The 22,749-nt window shown below is 37.4% G+C and overlaps 1 protein-coding gene across 2 annotated transcripts; it reads right to left on the bottom strand.

The window, feature by feature from the left end:
* Nucleotides 1-534: 534 nt before the first annotated feature.
* Nucleotides 535-19,716, bottom strand: pkp3b (plakophilin 3b). Of its 2 annotated transcripts, XM_079590926.1 has the most exons (14): nucleotides 19,508-19,716; nucleotides 18,521-18,668; nucleotides 14,130-14,224; nucleotides 12,877-13,517; nucleotides 12,101-12,224; nucleotides 10,520-10,724; nucleotides 8,864-9,038; nucleotides 8,157-8,274; nucleotides 7,791-7,955; nucleotides 6,737-6,916; nucleotides 5,295-5,448; nucleotides 4,636-4,831; nucleotides 3,304-3,391; nucleotides 535-1,515 (listed from the first exon to the last, which is right to left on the bottom strand). In XM_079590926.1, exons 1-14 carry the CDS (start codon nucleotides 19,532-19,534, stop codon nucleotides 1,474-1,476), a joined length of 2,358 nt encoding a protein of 785 aa, XP_079447052.1. In that variant the 5' UTR covers nucleotides 19,535-19,716; the 3' UTR covers nucleotides 535-1,473. The 2 variants fall into 2 exon arrangements, with proteins under 2 accessions (XP_079447052.1, XP_079447051.1); XM_079590925.1 differs by lacking the exon at nucleotides 19,508-19,716 and having other exon boundaries at nucleotides 18,521-19,013.
* Nucleotides 19,717-22,749: the final 3,033 nt, after the last annotated feature.

Raw genomic sequence — 22,749 nt, 5'->3', positions numbered from 1 at the left:
GTTTTTGAGAGGAAAAAAAAAGAAAAAAAAGTGTTTAGTGTTTAGAGAGTAAACAGTTAGAACCATTTCTCTGGGCAGATTTTTTAAAACCAAACACTGCACTCTGTTCATCTCCCTCTCTTCATCCAGTTAGGCCAAAGCTCTTTTTCAGCATTTTACAATTCCGTCTTTATATTGAAGAGAGAGCTGTTTTTGGTCAGTGGTTTCTCGGGATGTTCCCATGCACTCTTCTAAAGGCCACAATTGTACACTGACCCCTAATGCATTCTAACCTATCAGTCATTAGCCTCAAGAAACCTACCCAAAAAAAAGAAAGAAAAAGAGTTGAGCATGTATTTCACAATGCTTTTTGTGTCAGTTCCATACACTGTTCAACATTCATGAACCTCTTAATTCACAATAACCATCAGAACCATTTTGATTGTGCTTTGGGAGACGAAGTACATTAAATCACACAAAACTAAAAGCCAATCAGTTCATGTGTTAAATTTGGGTGATAATAATAATAATTTTGATTGACTGCACATCAAACTTGGAAGAAAAAAATATATATATTTTATCAAGATACGTAATATCAAAATTATTTGTGTTTCCTGTTTAATCTTTACAAGTGGCACACTAATTCTTTTGTTATACAATCCTCTGGAAATGATGATACAAATGTTTAAAGATGCATTTCTATCTGTTTCCAAAGGCAATGGGTGTGTAATATTTGTGCTTTCGGAGTAAGGCTTTAACGAGATACTTTGCTTCAAAGGTTTATTTCAGGTGCGATGTCATTTGTAAGCTCATTTGCACTCAAAATCCAAGGCTATTATAGCTGTATAAGTTACCACAAAAGCCTGCAGCAATGTTACATGAAAAGCAAAAATGGCAAATGTTTATTGCAAAGCCAGCAAATCTGTTTCTTTAGTTGTAAACAACTACAACATTTTAGTTCACAGTCCACTTTAGTCTTTCTTTCTCTAAAGGTCATGATTTTAGTCTGTGAACTATGAATCTGTGTGAATATATATATAAACTTAACATAAAATCTATGTTAAAAAAACAAAAAAAACAAAAAAAACAGGTCTGATGAAGATTAATTAGTCTTTGACTTGACGTGTTGCCGCAATATGTAATGGAACTAATGGCTGTTAATGTCTTCTCTCAAACAGGCTTGAGGTTTATGACACACACACACACACACACACACACACACACACAAGCATCTCAGCCTGTCTGTTAGACTAAGTGCTCCGCAAGCATTCCTCAACATCTCTGGCATGTTATACTTTAAGGGTGCTGTTAACTAAAATTTATACTCTAGTCACTAGTGAAAACTTTAGAATTCACTCTCTCCGCTACAGATCACAATATGTGTGTGTTTGAGATAAACAGGCTGGTTGCATTCACTTTGGTGGTGAAGTAAAATCCCATAGATGTTAAATGCCATCTTGTCCACTGAGTTTAGCATCGAGTCATCGACACAGATTAGATGGCCGCATCAGTGAAATCTCGTCGTGTGAACCCTTTCTGTAAAATTGAAAACAGAAAAAGAGAAATTCATTCTTAATTAGTAGAATACAATAGTCTAATTGTAAAAGGTAATTGTAATATGAATCAAATATATTGGTATATTATATCTAGATGATGGAAAGGAAAGAAGTGGCCCCAAACTTTGATCAAAAAGGAACTTCTTGCATTCCACTGTCACATTCCACATGGACAACTGATCTGACCAACGCCATTTTGAACACCACAGACAACAGACTTTAACTAGTTTCAGCCTCGGACGGTAAGTCCATGGACCGCCCAAAGTCTATTTACTGCCTCGGACGGTAAGTCCATGGACCGCCCAATGTCTATTTACTGACCATTTGATGCACACTGCACATAAAAATGGCAAGAGCTGGTGAAATATGGCCTCTTTAGAAACAAAGTACTGGCCTCTAACAATGAGCGCTCCTGAAGAAGAATAAATCACTGGATTGCACACTTTGTGAGGTACTTGGCTTTCAAAAGTTTAGTTTGGGCCACTACTATATCTATGAGAACTGTACATCTCACTTAGTTGACTGCATTAGCCCACACGTTTCAAAAAATCTGTACTTGTATTCTGATCACAATTGACACAAATTTGAGTCATTGTTTTCTGTACATTAATTCACCGACTTATTATTGTTGTATTCATTTTAGATTTGGATGTCATGCTGTACTTTTACAAAAACGTAGTGTTGGTCAGTCACATATAAGTCAGACGGTCTCTTCCTGTGTAATTGGCCATTGTCTACAAGGCTAGGCTTTAACTATTAAAAAATATAGAACCACTTTGGGGGGAAAAGCTTTAAGTGAGTTCAAAATCAGTTTAACTGTATCGTGTGTTGATGCCAGAGATATAACCTGACTGATACGGCCTTCAGCTTGAGTGTTAAATGGTTGCTTTTGTCAGCAGTTTTTAGTAGTGTGCTTGCCATCCTTCCTGAGTAAATTCATTTTGTTGTAAATAAGCAGAAATATAATTTAAGACATGAGAAAACTTGCGCTCTGCAAGCGAGCGGCGTCTTGTGGTGCCATCTCAAAGAGGCATGAAATCTCTCTCTCGGACCTTCACCATGACTGTTCCCTGCTGGTGGAATGATCTGCCTAACTCAGCCAGAGCTGCTGAGTCTGTAGCCATTTTTAAGAAACTGCTGAAGACGTATCTTTTTCGGCAACACTTGATCCAGTACTACTAACACTTTCTTATCTATTCTAAAAAAATAAAAAAATAAAAATTGCGTTGGATTGTACTGTGAAGGGTCATAGCACTTACATACTGTTGTCCTACTGCTAGTTTAATTGCTTCTATTGTTTCTCATTTGTAAGTCGCTTTGAATAAAAGCGTCTGCTAAATGAATAAATGTAAATGTAAAAAGAAAAGTCATTTCAACAGTAAAAACAGAAAAGACTATATGTTTTCTTTAAAGTCAAGTCTGGAAATCCGTAAGGGTTGTGGGTAAATATTATTCCAGTTCAGTTATATAACTGAGCACAGCTGATATCACAATAGAGAGCACAGTATTATTGAGCAATTAGACAGCTATTCACACACCCGCCCACATTTATTGACTTGACATAATAAAATAACTGACCATTGGCCAAGCAGGCTGATACTGGGTAAGCAAATGCACACAATACCCATCAGTGCAAAGTCTGTATACAGTAAGGTATCCATTTTCATATCAGATTACAGAGAACAGGACTTTTGTCGGATACTACTGGCAACTCTGAACAGTAACACATTCATTTGTGCTTTTAGCTGGGTTTTATACTGAGACTCACCTGTTTGTAGTCTCTGTGAAGTTTGCTGTACTGAAACATGTTGGACAGAACCGTGGAGGCGGCCCTCGCTGCTCTCAGCTTCCCAGGACTGAGACAAGTAAGAGGGGAGAAACATGAGAAGCAATGCTAGGACATTGTGCTCTTAATTAAACAGCTAAATAATGAAACAGCATGTTGGCTATATTACAACAGTAGTGCTGAGAGCTGGTAGGTGAGGTCCAATATAAATGGGTCATTTAGAGTGCCTGATCAAATAATTTATTATCATATCAGTTGAGTTACAGCTGAAATTTAAAGAAATTATGCTTTCTCACTCATCTATCTTTCCCACTTTTTTTTCAAAGGCCAATTCTGACACTAGCACCCCCGATCCTGAATATGTGATTAGTGTTTACAAAGTTTATCGTTGCTAAACTTAAGCTTAATCCTAAAATGCCACAATTATTTCAATCCCATCCCAGTAAATTCACAAATCATAAACAGTATAGCTTATATTTTATGGCATTTTTTAGCTGAAAGATCATTTGATTTTATTCTATTACAAATTAAACAAAGTTACAGTAAATCCATCAAAGATTTTTTTGTTTTCCCAGTCTATGTATATCAATATTCCTGAGAATAACCCAAATCAAGCATAGAGTGCTATTTAAATGTCTATTTTGATAAAAAAGGAACTTCTTGCATTCCACTGTCACATTCCACATGGACTACTGATCTAACCAACACCATTTTGAACACCACAGACAACACACTTTAACTAGTTTCAGCCTCGGACGGTAAGTCCATGGACTGCCCACAGTCCATTTACTGGCTATTTCTGTCTATTTAAAGTATTTAAGAGGGGTTGGGCTTAATGTTTATGAAAAAAAGTATATTATGCTCACCAAGACTGCATTTATGTATTGAAGAAAAAATTATACTATTTAAAATAAATATTTTTATATTTGAATATATTTTACAATTTAATTTATTCATGGCATCATGGCATTTTCAGCGTCAGTGTCACATGATCTTTGAGAAATCATTCTGATATGCTGATTTGCTGCTCAAGAAACATGTATTATTATTATCAATGTTGCTTAAAATGATTCTGGAAAATGTGATAATTTTTTTTAGGATTCTTTGATAAATAGAAAGATAAAAAGATTATAAATGTATTTATTGACACATTTGATCAATTTAATACATCCTTCCTGAAAAAACTTTCACTTTTTTCAGTTCAGTAACAAGACCAGGCTTGAGAAATTATAATGTTTTTGGTTTCCATCTGAAACATTGACAATATTAAAGAATGAAGTAAAGCTTTCGTAAATAGCATTGCAACTGTTTTACCTGTTGTCATGAGATGTCTTAATGCTGACCAGCTTGGGTAGTCCATCAAAGTAAGTGATATCTCTTGCAGCTAGAGAGCTTCCTGTGACCAGATTGTTGAGAACCCCACAGATGTTGACCACCACGTCACTGGAAGGTTCCTTCTGATGCCCATCACTGGGGAGTTTGTTCACCAGAATATTCACCACTTTGGTAGCTATGGATAGGAAGCAAAAACAAATTTAGCTGGAATTACACAAACAAAAAGAGTGAATGAGTAATTGATGTATGTGTAGTTTGATGAAGGAGGCGCCCTGTGGCCCAGCGGGGGTGGATTATAGTGAAGCAGAGAGCTGAGGTCAGGGTGGGGAAGAATGGGCGGCAGTTACGTGGATATTGGGAATGATACAAGTATGAGTCTGATGGGAACTGGAAAGAATGTGTGGGAGTAAAAATGTGTAAGTAATCTTTCTAAGGTGGGGGAGAACAATGGGCAGTGAGAAGGAAAATTTAGTAGTTATCAGAGTGTTTTTATAGTTATCGGCTTGGGCAATAACGTTATGTAGTTTTTACTGATCTAGACATTTTCTTTGCCAGAATGTTGAAATCTTGGCTGGGGTGTTTTACACACTGAAATGTAATTAAAGACAGAGAGCTGGGACAGAAAGTCATTCCCTAACCCATATCAGCTTTGTTTTTGGAGTGTCGGGAGAGGTTCCTCAGCAGACCCGTGAGAGAACGGAGCTCAGCATCTGTGGGGCTTCGCAACAGGTCAAGAATCACCGGCAACATCCGCTCCTGCTCCAGCGCCACACGACTCAACACAGAGGCCCACTAAGAGAGAACAAAGGAAAATGGCGAATGAAGGAAAACAAGAGAGAATGATAACAATTAGTTAAACGTCCAGCTAGATAAAACACAAAGAAACATAGGGGGATGTTGAGAAATTAGAGCAATGGAAAAACAAAGATAAGGGAACATACAGATGGAACAAGTAGGAGAGTTGAAGAACACACTGAACTTTACAATTAACACTAAGGGCCTCTTGCACCCAGCGCAAATGACTTTGTACGCCGACGCATGTATCATTCCTATTTTGCACCCGACGCACAGCAGACTTTTCCCTCCACAGACGCACGCCGGTAAATTAGGGAATTAACTCTTTCGGTTCAGCGAAAAGAGGAGGCGTGTTCCGGCGCAAACGTTCCCTGGTGCTATTTTGCAGTTTCAGAAAACAATTCCGCCACAGACCAGGAAAAACCTAGTCAACAGTCAGTGGCGCTTTATTCAGATGCTATTTTAAGGGCGCATGCTTGGCCATAATGTAGCTTGTACACAACGCGCATGCACTTTGCTTCTCTCATCTATACAGACGCAGCAGTTCATATTTTTGCAAACCATACATAATTACAAGGAAAAATATTACCACACGAGGGAAATCATTGTGTTGTCCATGAAGATGTGAAAAAATAGGCATAAATCTAGCGTACACATTTACCCAAATTATTCAGGATAATTAATAATAATAATAATAATAATAATTCATTACATTTATATAGCGCCTTTCTGGACACTCAAAGCGCTTTACATAGAAGGGGGGGAATCATTTTAAACATTTTAATACAATTATATTACAGTATAATTGTAGTAATGAGGGATCAAGCCTGTTTGATCAATAGTGGCAAGACACACAGGTACAGTATATAAGGACATCTGACAAAGTGGGACTGCGAAATCACCTTTACCATCATGTAAGCACCTGACAAATCCGCCGTATAATAGCAATCCGCCATGGAACAAGCGCACCTGCTCTTAAAGTGAATGTGAGATGACGCTCTGATTGATTTATTTCACGTTACGCCCAAACCACACCTATGAGTAATGTAGCTCCTTCAGACCAACCCATTTTAGATTTGCGTCAGGCGCAAGAGTCATTTATCCCGCCGGTAGGCTACAATAGCAACAGTGGCCGAGATCTGCCCACAAAGTTAATTGCGTTTTGCGTTTGATACTTGCGTTTCAGATCGTTAAAATAGGGCCCTAAAAGTGATAAAAAGTGACAGATGCAGCTACAAAAGAGATTATGATATGTAATATGATTACGTCAGGGCTGGTATCTCACCCTGCTGTCGCCCGCTGTGATGTTCTGCAGGGCTCCCGCTGCTGCCTCACGTGTGGCTGTGCTTGACTCGCAGCTCTGCAGGATGCGGTTGTACAGGCCGACTATATGAGGGTGCCACAGCCACTCTGCTCCTTTAGGGACTCTTGCCACTTCAGAGAAGGTGGACAGCTCTTGATTCCTCTAAAGAGACACATTATAAGCGCATTAAAGACAGACAGCAGGGAGTCGATTAGATGAACTATAATAACTCTTTCAGCACACTCCTGAGAGCACAGAACCATACTAATGTTCAAAAGGTTGGGGTCAGTGAGATTTTTTTTTTCTTTTGAATGAAATTAATACATTTATTCAGTAAGGGTGCATTAAATTGATCGAAGAGTGACAGTAAAGACTTTTACATTGATACATTACAAAAGAAATGTATCTGAACTTTCTAAATCCTGAAAAAAAAAAGTATTACGGTTTCCACAAAAATGCAGCACAACCATTCAAAAGGTTTGGGTTAATAAATAAAAAATAATATATTTTTTTTTAAAGAGAAAAAAATATACTTTTATTCATCAAGTAAATAATTAAATTAAGCAAATGTGACAGTAAGGACATTTATACATTATGTTTATACAGATTTCTATTTCAAATAAATGCTGTTCTTCTGAACCTTCTATTGATCAAATAATCTTAAAATGTTTAACCAAATCAGCATATTAGAATGATTAGAAAGAATCATGTGACACTGAAGACTGGAGTAATGATGCTGAGAATGCAGCTTTGACATCACATTAATAAATTTAAAATTAGAAAAAGTTATTTCAAATTGTAATAATATTTCACAATATAACTTTTTTTTTTTTACAGTATTTCTGATCAAATAAATGAAGCCTTGATGAGCATAAGAGACTTCTTCTGATCCCAAACTTTGAACAATAGTATTTATTATTATCACAATGCTGTATTTTCAAAGAAATAATTATATATCAATAATATAAAATAGATAATTTGTGAGGAGAATAATATTGCTTATACATATAAAAGCCAGAGTGTGAGAGTGACTGACATCTTTTGCTTTCTTGCTCTGTGGTGTGAAGCAGCCGATGGGGTCATTGTGTCGCACGTCCTGTGCTCGAGTGGGTCCTTCCAAACGCATCTGAACTGAAGCAGGGATCTCAGAGTACAGCTGGTACGACAGGTTGCGCAGGACACATACACAGTTTTCTACACCCTAGAGACACAGAGGACCAGAATTAGGATTTCAAATAGTTTTGGAAATAATGTTGTAGATTACAGCAACTGATTTAATAACAATAGATTTCTATTGCCACCTGAAAATGGTTTTCAGTTTGTAAAGAATGCCACCCTCACACAGGCTTAAGGCTAGCATATTAGCAAGCACAAAACGTGACTGTTGATTCTCAGGTCTGACCTTGTCCTCTCCTTTCGCCTCCTGTATGGAGTTTTCGATGTACCCGACCAGAGAGTCTACAAGCCCCCGAGATTCCCGCATCTGCTGCCTGGTTCTTTCATTCACTGAGCTCAGGTTCCTTTTAATACATATAAATGGGTGATGTTAACATGCCAAGATGTTTGTTTTTTTCATGCATTTGTCTTTAAATATTTAAATCAGGTCTATAAATCTGATACGTAGTATACTCTTTGCCCGGTGTATTTTACAAACTTGCAAACAACACAGTAACAACCAGCCATAAACATTCATATTTGTGATTCACACCCAGTGAAAGCATATGAGTGATAGTGTGTCTGTGCATCAGTGTCAGAAATGAACTATTTTTATTTTTTACTATTTATGGTACTATAAAAAGTACTAGAAATAATGCAAATAGTGCCTGACATAACAGAAAATATCAGGTCTAGCCCAATAATATGGTATTATGAAATATACAATATATAATAACATGTTATATTATTTTTTATGTTAAAAAAGCATTCATTATGGATACATTTTACAACCCCAGGTTTTAAATATCTTTGGCTTGTTACAACATTGCTTGACATTTTTGCCCCATGCTCTGGTTCATTTTTGACCATGCTGTGCATTGGTATGCATGCAGGTATTGGAAGTTCATGAATGCTTTTAAATGCAGGCATGTACTGTATATGTGATGGCTGTACCTGAGGCAGCCTGTGGTGTTGTAGAATATATCAGACTCAGACGCGCTCTGTTGAATGACACCAGCATCTCCTCCTCCAGATAGAGGCAGCAGCACTCTCTCCGTCAGCTCAGACAAACTCTCTCTGGCCAGCCTCTCCTTCAGACTGTCTTTAGAAGACAGGTTCCACAAAATGCCTACAGAAGAGACACTCACAATTTAGTCCTCTTTAGCTATTTACTTATAAATATAACATACATTCACACATCCTGAAGGAGTATAACAGCTAATATATTTTATATTTAAGTTGTCACAATTTTTTTATCTCATCTTTCACTACAGTATACTTTGTATGAACTCACATTGCATCCCAAAAAAATATTTAAATAAAATCTTTCCATCTAAGGCATTTATGTGGATTTTTATCATGCAGACTACGTAAAACTAAATGGCAAAGTTTGTTCAGCTCTGCAAAATAAGAAGCTCGTTTAATAGGAGCTTAAAGGGATAATATCATCAAACATTTTTTTGTTGATCTTCTGAATTAAATGATCTAATGAGCTATGTAATCATATAGTTTATTAAGTTCATTATGAAAAAACTAATTTACTTACATGTAGGGATGAATATATTAACACATGACTGCCTAGTCATCGTTATCAAGCATTTACATATATATATTTATTTATTTTTTACAAAAAAATGCATAATTGACACTACTACACATATTATAAGTAATAGTTTGGTAGAAATAGTAATACAGTTAGTTTAGGGTTTAATTCTCACTATTAACTACGTGATATTAGCATGCATATTACTAGGATAGTGACTGTTTATTAGTACTTATAAAGTACATATTAATGCCTTATTCTGCATGACCATATTCTACATCCCTCAATCCTACCCAATAATACCTAAACTTAACAACTACTTTACTTACTATTAATAAGCAATAATTAGGAGTTTATTGGGGCAAAAGTCGTAGTTATTAGTTAGTTCATAGTGAGAATTGGACCCTAATCTAAAGTGTGAGCTAAAATTAATTTTGAAAAACAAAACAAAAAAACACTTTTTTTTTCAGTTAGAGTCTAAATTCTCAAATGTATAAAACTGCCCAATGGGAGATGTTTAGTACACAGATCACTAAGCTGCTAGTGTCTTGTGAGGTTTTAAACTCATCACAGATAAGAGTACAAGTCATAAAATGCCACTAAGAGACCTGGCAACCCTGAGTCCAGCAGGAAAGAATGTCAAGGATTGTTTACTAAGTGAGTGTGAGTGTGAGTGTGTGAGGGGGTGGGGGTGATAGCAGAGCTCACAAAGCACAAAGGCCTCTGGGAGTCTCCTTCCCACTGCCTCTGAGACTTGGAGTGATTCCAGGTAACGGCCAGACAACTTTTCTTTTCTGCTCTCTCTCTCTTTCTTTGAATATGCTCACTGCTTACCTTAACTCTCCACCTGTCTGCACTGACAAATCTGCTCAGTTGTCATCTAAAAATCACCAGACCTTACTGATGTGAAGGACGTTTGAACTCAATCAGTACTGAACTAAATACACCAAACTTCTAGCTAAGATATGACTGCCACTGTTTGTTTCCAAAGTGAAGTTCATAGTCCAAAACATTTGCCCTGCTCTGGGTAGAAGAAGAAAAAAAAACACTCATTCAAACATACGTACCTGTGATATTTTTGCGTAGTTCATCATCTGGTTCTCTCAAAGCTCCAACTAGTTTGGTAATGCCACCAGCTTCGATAAGTGCTGTCTTGTTGTCCATATTCTCATAGATGAGATTGCGTGTAGCACCTGTCGCATATCGCTGCACCTCCTGGTTCTCACTGCTGAACAGCTGTACTAATGCTGAAATTCCCTTCAAACTGCGCACCTGTGCGAGAATAAAAACATCTAGTTTAGTTTGGCGGGAAAGAAAAATAATTGTTTAATCAGTTCATTAGATAATTGATTCCTAAATAATCCCATTTCTGTGCTTCACACTTAGCAGACAAAAATAGTTCATCTATTCAACAACTCTTTTTCAGCCCAACATGGCAACCTGCTCGGACATCTGTCTATGTTTTGCCATGATGTGCTCTCAGGCGGAATGTTCTGCTCCCTGAGGTTCAGGATAAAGATTAAGGACAGGGTGAAGGTATTCTCTCCATCTGGCTTGAGTATAAAATATAACAATAGTGAAGAAAAAGCAGCTTAGCTTGACCATGCTCAATCAGCTATACAAATAAATATGCTGACATCTAAGATTTGACCTTTTTTGTTTTCGCCAAACTTAACATAATTTACTTTTTTTTATTGTAAAGCTGTCTCATTGATTTATTTTTTCCCCCTTGAAAATGGTTTATTTTTTTACTTTAAAAGGGATTTTTGTCATTTTGTATGGAATAATATATATTTTAATAATTGCGAGATATTGACTTTCTTTCTCAGAATTGCAAGTTATATTCTTGGAATTGCAAGTCAGAATTGGGAGCTATAAACTCGCAATTGCTAGTTAATATTTAGCCATTCTGAATTTATTTCTCGCAGTTGCGAGTTAAAATCTCACAATCAGACTTTTTTTCTCAGAATTGTGAGTTATAATGTTGGAATAGTGAGAAATAAAGTAAATTTTTGAAATACAATAAAAAGTCGCAATTACATTTTTATTTTTCATTCTGTGGTGAAAACAAGCTTCTGTAATTCTGTCTACTCGGCCACTTAACAGACAAATCATCCAACTACTTGGGGGAAGTTTGCACCTGTGCTATTTTTCAAATGATGTGTTATTGTACTTATGTATCAGTCTTTTGTCACTGATCATGTCCGTTTCTTCAGTGTCTCGCGGCATGAACTTTGCACTTTTTAAGACTGAGTATAGTTCAAAAGAGTTCGCCTTTTAAAAACACGTCACTAGACCCCGGGATTCTGTTCCTGTCGGATGCACTTCATTTGGCTGGTTTCGAAAGGAAGAACACATCCTGTGTGTACGCCCTCTAATCTTGTCCAAACAGAGCTCTGTTGCTGCCCTGGACTAAAGGTTGTCATGTACAACACAAGCATATTCTGCCCTGGTTGGAGCCCAAGGTACCAGAAATGTTTACACTGTAAATAATCACAAAATGTAAAATACGATCTCACTTTGTTGTTGATTGAAGTCAAAATTTTCTATTTTCTATTTAGTTCTTCCATCGTATGTGTTATTTCCATAGTGTCCATTGTTTCACATGTTTATTGCTGAACTAATATAATGTTTGTTTTTGTTTTTACCATGGTCTTGGCTTCATTGCTGTGGTAACATTGATGCTGTATGTAGGCTGCTCCCAACATCTGCATTGCAACGTCAGAGGAAGAGAGGTAACTGACGGCTGTGGTCATGTCCAGGTTATTGATTCTGCTCATTCACACAAACAAAATGGAAAGTGTTATAAAACAAGTCATACATTAATATGTTTAAACAAAAACATAATATTTAATATATAAGTCTAATACACTCATTTTAATTAATATAAGGCATTAATATACACTAATAAGTTTGGGTAAGTAAGAGTGAGAAACACTCTTATTCATATTTTAAATAAATACTGTTCTAGTGAACTTTCTATTCATCAAAGTATCCTGAAAAAAATGTATTATCACAGTCCCACAAAAATATTAACTGTATTCATGGTCTGTTTTTATAAAAAAAAATATTTAATTAGATGTTAAATTGTAATAATATTTCACAATATTACTGTTTTATCTGTATTTTAATTCAAATAAATGCAGCCACGGTGAGCAATAAGAGACTTTTTTTTAAAATTCATAACGGTCCCAAACTTTTGAACGGCAGTGAATGTGTTTAAGATATGCTAATTGATGAGGAAGTGTTAAACAAAAGTTGTTATCATGTACACACTGCATTGTATGAATGCTTCTATGTTGTATACCTATTTACCTTGAGTCCTAATGGCCAAACATATCAAGAATTTTGTAGACACAGCATGCGAATACATCTAAATGGAGCTTTACAGCTTTTTTGTAGTTGAAAGATAATTTTATATTACCCGCCAAGAGCATCCACGGTTTCATCGGCAAATCCATCATAAACGTCCACACCACGACCGACACTCTTCATACTATGCACAGACCCTGCTCTCTTCATGGTGCTCTGGTGTTGCCCCCCAGCACCCATCAGACTGGTGCCTCCAGTGGACATCTGTTGCCACTGCATTGAGCTGCCGCTCAGCCTTTGCTGCTGTTGCTGCTGCACCTGACGATTATTTATGCGGTTGATGGTCCGGTGGGAAGGGCCTTTAAATGAATATTGATTAGCCAACTCTGCCTCCCTCCATCCTGTGTTGAAACCCTCTCGTGCCAGGGTCCCACTGAGGGTGCGTTGCCTGTGCACCGCATTGGGTGAAGGGCTGTGGCCATAGGACGGCGCCCAATTCGCCACAGGAGATGGCTGCCGTTGCAACGTGAGCCCGGCCATTGCTGCCACCTCCTGCTCAGTCCGATTCAGTGTCCTCGATTCTGATGTTTGCATCTGGTTGTAAGAGCCACTCAGATGTGAATCATCGTGGTACATGTACGGGCGGCCCACTACGGCGGGAATGGGCACGCCATGGCTGATTCTGCTCCGTGTGCCCATTTCTACCGCAGAGCGAGAGGAAAACTCCCCTGCGTACTGAGACAGTCGGGGCGTCTGTGGAAAAGCAAGTCATATGAATATCAAAATGATACAAAAGCAACATTTTGTGTCTGATTTGAGTGATTAAGTACATGCTAACTCTTCTTGCAGGCTCACTGCTATCTCACAGAAGGGGTAACGTAACGGCCTCCGGTCTACCATTTGGCACATGAGGTCTTGGGTTAGGAATGTTTCAGATGCACTTTGGGCTCTGAGCTCAATTCCGCAGCTTGCTAGGATTGCACTTCACTTTCTAAACACAGCTCCCACAGGAGAACGCAAAATACCGCATTATTGTGTGTGCAGGGTGCAGCCACACAGAGTGTCATTGTCAAGGGATTGTGGACTTGGCAAATTAATCCAATAAAAAAAGCATTCATAGTAGACAGTTCTGATCTGATTTTAAGAGTGCTATCATTGAAAAATTATGGAAAATGAAAGAGTTTTACTAAGTAGCTAGCATAAAACTAGAAAAAACGTACCAATTGAAATTAAATGGAAGTGTTACCGCAGGGTCTTAAATGGAAATGTTGCAAGGCTAAATTCATTGCTAAAACAAGCTTGAGTATTATTGTTTCAAATAAGTGAGGATGCAATTGAAAATGTTGTGAATGTGGTCACACTTACCGCCATTGTTCTGTTGCCATTGTAGATAAGAGACTTGGAACTGAATCCAGGGCTTTTGGATTGGTATCTCACAGTGGATGAGTGGCCATTGAATTCTAGAAAAGAGGACCAATGTACAAAACAATGTATTTGTTTATGAGCATATTTGTGGCTAACTTGTTTGTATACTGCATTTATTATTTCCTTTTAGCATCATCATTAACTTAACTACCACATTAACGACTTAAAAATATATTTTTCTTCTCCAGAACAAAATAAATAAATATTTTAAACTGTTTTTTTGTCCAAGTCAGTGGATATTCAATACACATTGAGGCATTTGTTCAAAATGTTCCACAGAAAAAGTTATTTTTGGGCCTTTTTGCAATCCAGATAATTATTTTCATAGAAACAAGAACAACTCATGAAAACTTTCCAGGTGGCTTTCATTTTGATGGGATTTCTTCCAAAGCATTACATTGGTCAAAAGCGACACCAGACCCAATTGTGTCACCTGATCTTTGTTGGCCATTCAGCTCTCTGACTTTGTGCTTCAGCAAATTTTAAGAGATCAGGTTTCTATCAGTGCTTGGCTTCTCAACCCAGTCTGTTGCAAACAGTGCTGATCAGTTGTTCACATCTAATAGATGTGAAAATGCATTAGGTTTAAGTCTCCAAAACATGCTCAAAGGAAGTTCTTTCATGGGGGAGAGGGGAAGTCTGCTATAATCACACCGTAAAAGAATGAAACGGAGGGAAAAGAGGATGACGTCATAGGGTGGTCCTTTGTCTTATTTTCTGTTTTTTTGGAGGTACTTCAGTGCTCTATTCTCGTTATTTTATGTTCTTTATTGTCTTGTTCTCTTTTTCTTTTTCTCTTTCTTTCCTCTGTACACTGACTTTTGTCGACAAACAAAAAAAAAACAACTTGATCCTGTATGAAAGAAAACCTCATGATAAAGCAGTTGGACAGTAAGAAACAGAAATTGCCAACATTCAACAAACCAAAGCGAGTCAGCTATCCATTCCAATGCCACTGGATATAAGGACAAGCAACAAACCCATCAGACTGGGTTCAGAGGAGTGGAATAGCTTCAGTTTTTATGATGACTGAAAGATGAGGACAACCATAAACGTATAGCTCCTCCCAGAGGAGAGATGAATTTCAGCCGAAGCTCCATATAAATGTGCCAGAGGATGTTGCTCAACAGATGAAAAGATCAGATTGACTTTGGCACATCTTTACAATGTGTTCTGAAGAATAAAAATACTGAACTTATTAGACTAAAGAGTGTTAACCATCTATCTTAATATCTTTATTCAATTCTGCAATCCAATAAGACTATTTTAAGTGCTCCGTTAAGAAGAGCTATTATATTTTGACAATGATACTGCAGAAAATGCTGTGATCTGCCTTTCCATAATCATTTCAAATGTTTAAAGATTCTTAATTAGCCTCATTATCACACCCTTCTCCTCAAACTGTCTTATCGTAAAACATTTTCCCATTCAAATGTCTAGTTAATTCCTGTTTCCACTGAATTTTCTAATCTGCCCGTGGGAAGTCTGACAGGAAACACAAACGTCCAAATTAAAGTCTTGGCAAGAATGTCTAAAGATTCAAGAACTGTCCAAAGCTGTCTTTATCTTGATTAACTGTGACTATTAATTTTTTTTTAAATCAGCATTTTCTTGAACTGGCACTAGTTCAGACCTTTGAAGTCCACTGTATTGAGATGGTTCCCGGGTAGCCAGTAAATACAGAAGTTCATTAAATGATAAATTCCTTCATATTGGGTGGAAGAGCGTGTTTAAGGAAGATTACATCTAAAATTGAAACATCTGTTTTGTTTTAGAGATCCTTGGCATGGCATGTATGTCTTTATGCTCATCTCTTTCTGTTTTTCAGTGGATTAAGAGTAGCCTACATTCCACAACCTTAATGAATTTGTTTGTTACCTTTAGTAATGTTACTGATATGCAGGCTGTATTGATACATACTTCAACGATGATGTTGATTTTAAATACATACATTATTAGACTACATAATTCGTTGTAATACTTTGTTTTCTACAAAAACATTGGGAAAATGTAAAAATTTTAATAATTGGCAAAATGTAAAAATTAAAATTAAAACTAAATAAATAAAGACTATAAACTATTACAAAAAAAGCAAATCCGCCCTGTGACCACAATATTTACGAGGGATGTGGCTGGACCATCTAAAAATGTCCCATTATAAGCCCAAGTGCAATAACAACACAACACATACTCAACTTGAACTTGTTGCTGCTGGAATTGATTAAGTGTGAGATTCTAATTGCACATGCTCAATAAATCACTAGAATGAGTCTGAGGATGATTAAAACCCATGCAATCCCTATACGTTCCCTGACATCTTGGTTACAAAATCTGAGTAACAGAGCATAAATCTTGATGATAATTCAATACCAAGCACAGTGCGCCATATTTAGGATAATTGCAAAGCCGCATGTTGTCTGTTGCATGCCAATGAATGCACCTTAAAAACAAGACAACTGTTTTTTCACGGTTACTCTATTCTTCCCTATGCTTCACATCCTCCCATTCAAGTCTCCCATAAGCTAAAATAGCACTGCCCTATACCGTTAAAACAACCTGAATCAAATGGCAGGAAACTCTTCTGCAAAGGACGTGGAAGTGTGACCAAGTGTGTGACAGACCAGGTCAAACTGAGCTCATGTGTAAGCTGACTACAAACAAACAAAAACTTGCATATACAAATGTAAAAGATAAAAATTACAAATATAATATATTGCAATGATATCTTCTGTTGTAGTTCATTCTGTCCTTGGGAAAAATCACTCAAAGAACGGCAGCTTGGTCATTTCGTCTTCTTTTTAGAAGGTCACGCCCGAGCTCATTTTTTAACATAAGCCAGAGCTCTCAAAGTCACTCGCTGCGATTAGGCTCAACAATAGGGTCAAAGTTTAAATGCCTAACATTCCTCTTGCTAACAGGCATCCCAAAGGCAAGAGTTTCTGCCAGATTTAAATGTTACTGGTTAGCAACGTCTTTTCTAGTCATATTAATCAGTCGTCACAATTTTAGGGAAATATTAAGTAATGGACTTTGCTATAATTTGCGTGAGATCTGCTGTATACTTAATCTTTAAGAATGAGCTTATTCCTTAGGTACCTATTCCTGTTAATTTGTGATTTTTAATATAATGTTTGACCTAAGTGCTTCTGTCAAGCATTAGTTCAGTTATATTTCAGCCACCTTCTTGACAAGAGAATGTTTCGCTACAGGGCAGTATGGGGGTGGGGAGGTGGAGACTGGGGTTTGCCCTAATTTCTACCTGCCTTTCTAAGCCAGAGAAGACAGCGATACCTTTCCCACGAGTTACACTCCTCCTCCTCCTCCTCCTCCACAAACATACACATACACACTGCTCACAGCGGCTTACATCTCTAAATCACAAGTGCTGAGTGATCCATTTTACACATTTGCATTTGAATGCCTCTATATATCTTGTCAAGGTTTCATTGTAACAATGGGCCGATTTTCCATTCACACAAGCTTATGTAACGTTTACAAGTTTAACTCCATTCTGAGGGCCAATTGACCGTCTAGTTTTCAGGAAACCGCCAGGATATCAGTTGTTCCAAAGTATTTGTGTCCTGTTTTTAGGGGTTTCCCAGCAGCCAAACTCAGTCAAATGCAAAACAAAATGAATGAAAACGATCACTCACAAAAGTCAGTGTTTTGTCTCTTATCATCCAAGATACAAATCAACACACAACAAGGATGCTGGAGAACCAGTGTGCACACCTGCAGCATAGCCTATGCAATGACTGTGACCATCACATGAAGACCTACAGATTTGCATACTGATGCAAATCAAATCCGATCCGTCTCACCGAGAGTCTATGCAGAGCTATTGTGTTCACAAGTTCAGCTGTTGTAGGAATTGTAGGAAGCCTTGTTTCTGATATAACAAATTAGTTCGAATTTTAAACTATAGGAGATAAAAAATAGAGGAATTCTGGCGAATTTAACATTTGAACACACAAAAATGTGTATAGGCTACAAGTTATTTAAAGAGGAAATAACTATTTTACATTTTTAAACTGTATTTCAAAGTTAAATGTGTTGTTGTTGTTGTTGTTGTTGTTTTGTCTTTAGAATCATCCAAAATTCACTTAGTAGGCTATTACAAATTCTTCATAATATTTTGATGAGCTAGTGTTAGTCTAGGCTACTATTTAAACTGAAATATGTTTACAATTGTAGGCTATGTAGGCTAGTTAGTTTACTAAATGTTTAAAAATGTCCCATGTGCACATTCCGGGGCAGTTCATAGCTATGCTATCGTGAAGAGCACAGTAGCCTACCCCATAGAGATCATCGTCAGCAGGTTTTTTCCTCACCTGTAGAGGCGTTGAGTCGGGATGAGGATGAGGATTTCTCCGCCATGCGCTGCTGGACCTGCTGCTGGACGCGTCTGGCTTTCGATAGGTGATCCTTCCTGGGACGGTCATCGGTCGGGATCGCATATGTAGTGACCGAGGTGCTGGGCTGTAAGGCGGAGAAGAACAGACCCTCAGTGGCCACAACTGCGCTCATCGTGAAGTCTGAAAACTCGCTCGAAAAATGACCCAATCCAAATAGTTTTTATTTGCGAATTGAAAAAGATTTTTTTCGAAATCCGAATTTCGTGAGAAAGTATATTTTCCCCCACCGCGAATGTTCTTCTGAAAGAATTCCAATATGAAAAAAAAAGTAATTTGCCCGGAGCGCAGGTCTAATGAACAGCGCTCCGTACACTTGATCTCCAGCTCTACGTGCGCTACTGTCGTCAATAGAGACAGGCAGAGAGTAGCCGGACGGGGGCGGGGCGTGCTCATTCAACATGCTCTCAGCACTGAGATATGCGTTTATCACACAGTTTAGAGTTACAATGGTAATATGATAGCCAACGTGTAGATTCTGTAGTCACCTAAAAGTAGTTTTAACGTGTTTTTTACATGGTACCATCCGAGTAGGCTAATTACAATGTACAACATTCAGTATCATGATAGCCTACTACTTTTTTAAGATAGGCTACACTTTATTTTAAGGGGTCCGTGTTACAGTGTAATTACATTTAAGTGTTGAGTAATAATAATTAACACGTAGGCTACTTATAGGGTTAGGGTGAGGGTTTTTGGTTCAGGGTTAGTAACATGTGATTATGCATAATGTATTAGTCAACTACATAACACATAACAGTCAAGGACACTATAAAATAAAGTGTTGCCGTCTAAGTTATTTTAGGGTAGCTTCGTAGTTTTAAATAAATATATTGCTTACAAATAATTTTTGTTTAAGGATTTTTAAACTAATACTATATAAACATGACAAAAATGATTACTCACCTCCAATACAGAAGACTCAGGTTTCATTGTTTGATATGTTACTCCTCGTTATTTATTTGTCTTTTGTTGGTTTTAGAGAACACAGCCTCAAAATATCCTTTTATAAGCAACTCTTGCTCATCTCTCTTTCTTCTCTGGTTTTTAACTATTCTGTTTAAAGAGGAGTATCTTAAAATGTGTGTTACCCACCCAAATACTGACCTTGCATCATCCCTCCTCCCAGGAACTTTAGTTAATCCTTAAAAAAAAGACTGGAGGAAAAATGCAGGGTTACAAAAAAAAATCCCACTTTAAAGGGATAGTACACCCAAAAATTAAAATGTTGTCATCAATAACTAACCCTCAAGTTGTTCCAGACATGTATGAGTTTCTTTCCTCTGAACACAAAAGAAGATATTTTAAAGAATGTTGGTAATATGTTTTTCCTATATGGCTAATGTCAACTGTTTGATTACCAACATTCTTGTTCTTTTTCATAATTTTTAAAACCCATACAGGTTTGGAACAACTTGAGGGTAAGTTATTACAAATCATTTTTCATTTTTGGGTGAACTATCCCTTTAAGGAGGAGAGGATGTGAAAACTGTTTAGTTAACAGGCTGAGACAGATTTCAGGGGGTGGGGGGGGGGGGGGGGGGTGTTCAGTTCAGTTGGTCTAAATGTGATTATATTCTGTGTATACGATTAGAATCATCAGTGACTCATACAGTAAAGAATGTATTATTTTGGCTGATTGCTTTATCCACTTACTGAACTGGCCATTGCCTTTTGTTGTAAACAAAGGAAAGCCCCATGCATAGTTTAGTAAGACACACCCAATGCAGCAGTCCAGGGTGCTCACTATATCCCATAACACTGAAACTGTGAAACTCCTACTAAAATTACATCTTTGCTGTCTATGTCTGGAGGTAATTGACTAAATAAATAAATAAATATTTTTTATACTTTTTTAATTGGATTTGACTGAAAACGTATGAGCCAATGCACAAAGCATTGTGGACGAAAAATATATTATCTTTATATACTAAATTCTTTACACACACACACACACACACACACACACACACACACACACACACACACACACACAGTGGTCAAAAGCTAAATGTGGGTCACTTTGCATATGGCTGATACTTTTTCTTACAAAGAGGAACGAGATATATCCAGCTGCAGACCCGCAGCACCACCAGTTTCAGAACCCCAGCGCCAGAACCGGAAGTGAGGGGAGTTATTTACAATGAGACAAGCATGTAAACGATGACAGAATTTTCACTAATTTGAAGAATGTTAACCCTTTCACACGTAAGTTTAAAGTATTCTAATTGACCCCCCCCCCCCCCCCCCCCCCCCAGCGTGAGTTTTTCAAGGCGACCGTTATTTCGAATCTGTCACTTTATGGTTTCCATGGTGACGCGTCACTGCTTGTCACGTGACACAGCGCAACCACAACACAGCGCTGAATGAATGATGATCTGCTTTTATGTAATTTTTCCTTTTTTATTCTAAATATTCATTACTTTAACTTACATATTTGTTGAGTCTCTTTTCTGTCTCTGCTTACTGAAAAAGTTATATACATTTTATAAGCTACCATTGACTAAACATTGGGGATTAGTCTAAAATAACTACAAATTAATTTAATATTCTTTCTGGAGATTCCCGAATGTTTTGTTTAAATATTTGACTTGCTGTATCCACATTATAATAGATATAGGATCTACAGATGTACACTACTCTGCATTGTGAAAAGCCAGTGTCAAGCACACTTCTGAATGATTGGTGCCAGTTTTCATAATTACTTTAACAATGGTATGTGTCACTTTACAATAGTTTGTGGCATTTTCTCTCATGCTAGTTTACAATTATTTGAAATACCTGATTGGTAAGTGTCAATTTGTGGTGCACAAACAACATACTCCTGCTTGTAAGTAGTACCACTTTAATAAGAACATTTGACTAAAATAGCTAAATAGTTTCTATATTCTTGTATAGTTACAAATGACAGCTTAACTGTCCTATATACAAATAGAAATAAATGTGTTATCATAACAACTGTATTTACAATATGTAGGCTAGGTAAATACATTGTAAAAATTATTATAAAAAAGAACCATAGTAAATATAAATGCATACAACGGACCACGATATTAAAAATATGGTGAAGCCCAATGTTTCTGTACCTTAATGTATCATTATAACATATAAAGTATGACGTTTCGTGTCTAAGCAAACTACGCTCCAAAACGCGTTACTCGGTTTAGAACGTAAGCTCCGCACCTCACTTCCGGTTCTGGCGCTGGTGTTAGAACGTAAGCTCCGCCCCTTACTTCCGGTTCTGGCGCTGGGGTTCTGAAACTGGTGGTGCTGCGGGTCTGCAGCTGGATACTATAGGAGAGGAACAGCTAAAGAACAAATTATGTTGAAACTAGAAATGTATATGTTGTTATTTTCTATCAACACAATTGCATAGAACATACCTCTCTGATTGTCATAAATATTGTTTTTATAAAGTTTGAGTGCCTACTATAAAGTATTAAAGATATCTCAACATGATTTTCTGGTTCTTAACAAAAATGTTTTGACCCTATATATGATTAAACCCCATAGATATGGGGATCTCAATGCTGCTCCATGTTCAAATTGTTGAAAACAAAATGTGGTTCACTTTGCACACAGCTGATACTTATTGGCCCAGTTTCACAGACAGTGCTTAGATTAAGCCAGGATTAGGCCTTAGTTCAGTTAGGGCATTTAAGTGGCTTTTATAAACATGCCTTTGCAAATAACATTACTGGTGTGCATCTTGAGACAAAACAATGGCACTGACATTTGTAAGATATGTCCGTGCAAATTGTTTTTAGTTAAAACAGCTCAAACATGCATTTTAGTCTGGGACTATAGTCTTAAACCTCAAGCCTCTGTGAAACCGGGGATTGTGTTTAAAGGGGAATGTCTGAAGTATCTACTCGGTTACTAACGTAACCTCGGTGCCCTGAGAGTAGGGAACGAGTATTGCATAGCTATACGCAGTGGGGGAAACTAATTTCCTCAGATTTATTGAAGCTCAAAATGTAAAGCGCATTGCAGCTGCACAGTGAGAGACTGGTTTACTCATTGGCTGTGCTGCAACAACTGCAGATCCAATGGCGAAGGCGCCAAATAGACCGTGGCAGAGCCTATAAATGAGCCCGAAATGCGCCATTATAGCAGATTTAAATCGACTGAAGCGACAAAACTTGCTA

Source organism: Phoxinus phoxinus (genome assembly GCF_949152265.1).
Source record: "Phoxinus phoxinus genome assembly, chromosome: 2".
Classification (NCBI taxonomy): Eukaryota; Metazoa; Chordata; class Actinopteri; order Cypriniformes; family Leuciscidae; genus Phoxinus; species Phoxinus phoxinus.
Note: the sequence above shows the minus strand (reverse complement) of the source record. Positions and strands in the feature narration are given on the sequence as shown.

Bases quoted from the DNA above. Each gene is read 5' to 3' on its own strand.
- pkp3b (XM_079590925.1), bottom strand. From the start codon at position 18,716: ATGAGCGCAGTTGTGGCCACTGAGGGTCTGTTCTTCTCCGCCTTACAG. The intron at 8,275-8,863 runs GTACAGCCATCA...ATGTATTAAAAG, and splicing joins AACACCACAGGCTGCCTCAG to GAACCTGAGCTCAGTGAATG. The intron at 6,917-7,790 runs GTCAGTCACTCT...GTGTCTCTTTAG, and splicing joins AGAGCAAGAAAGCAAAAGAT to AGGAATCAAGAGCTGTCCAC.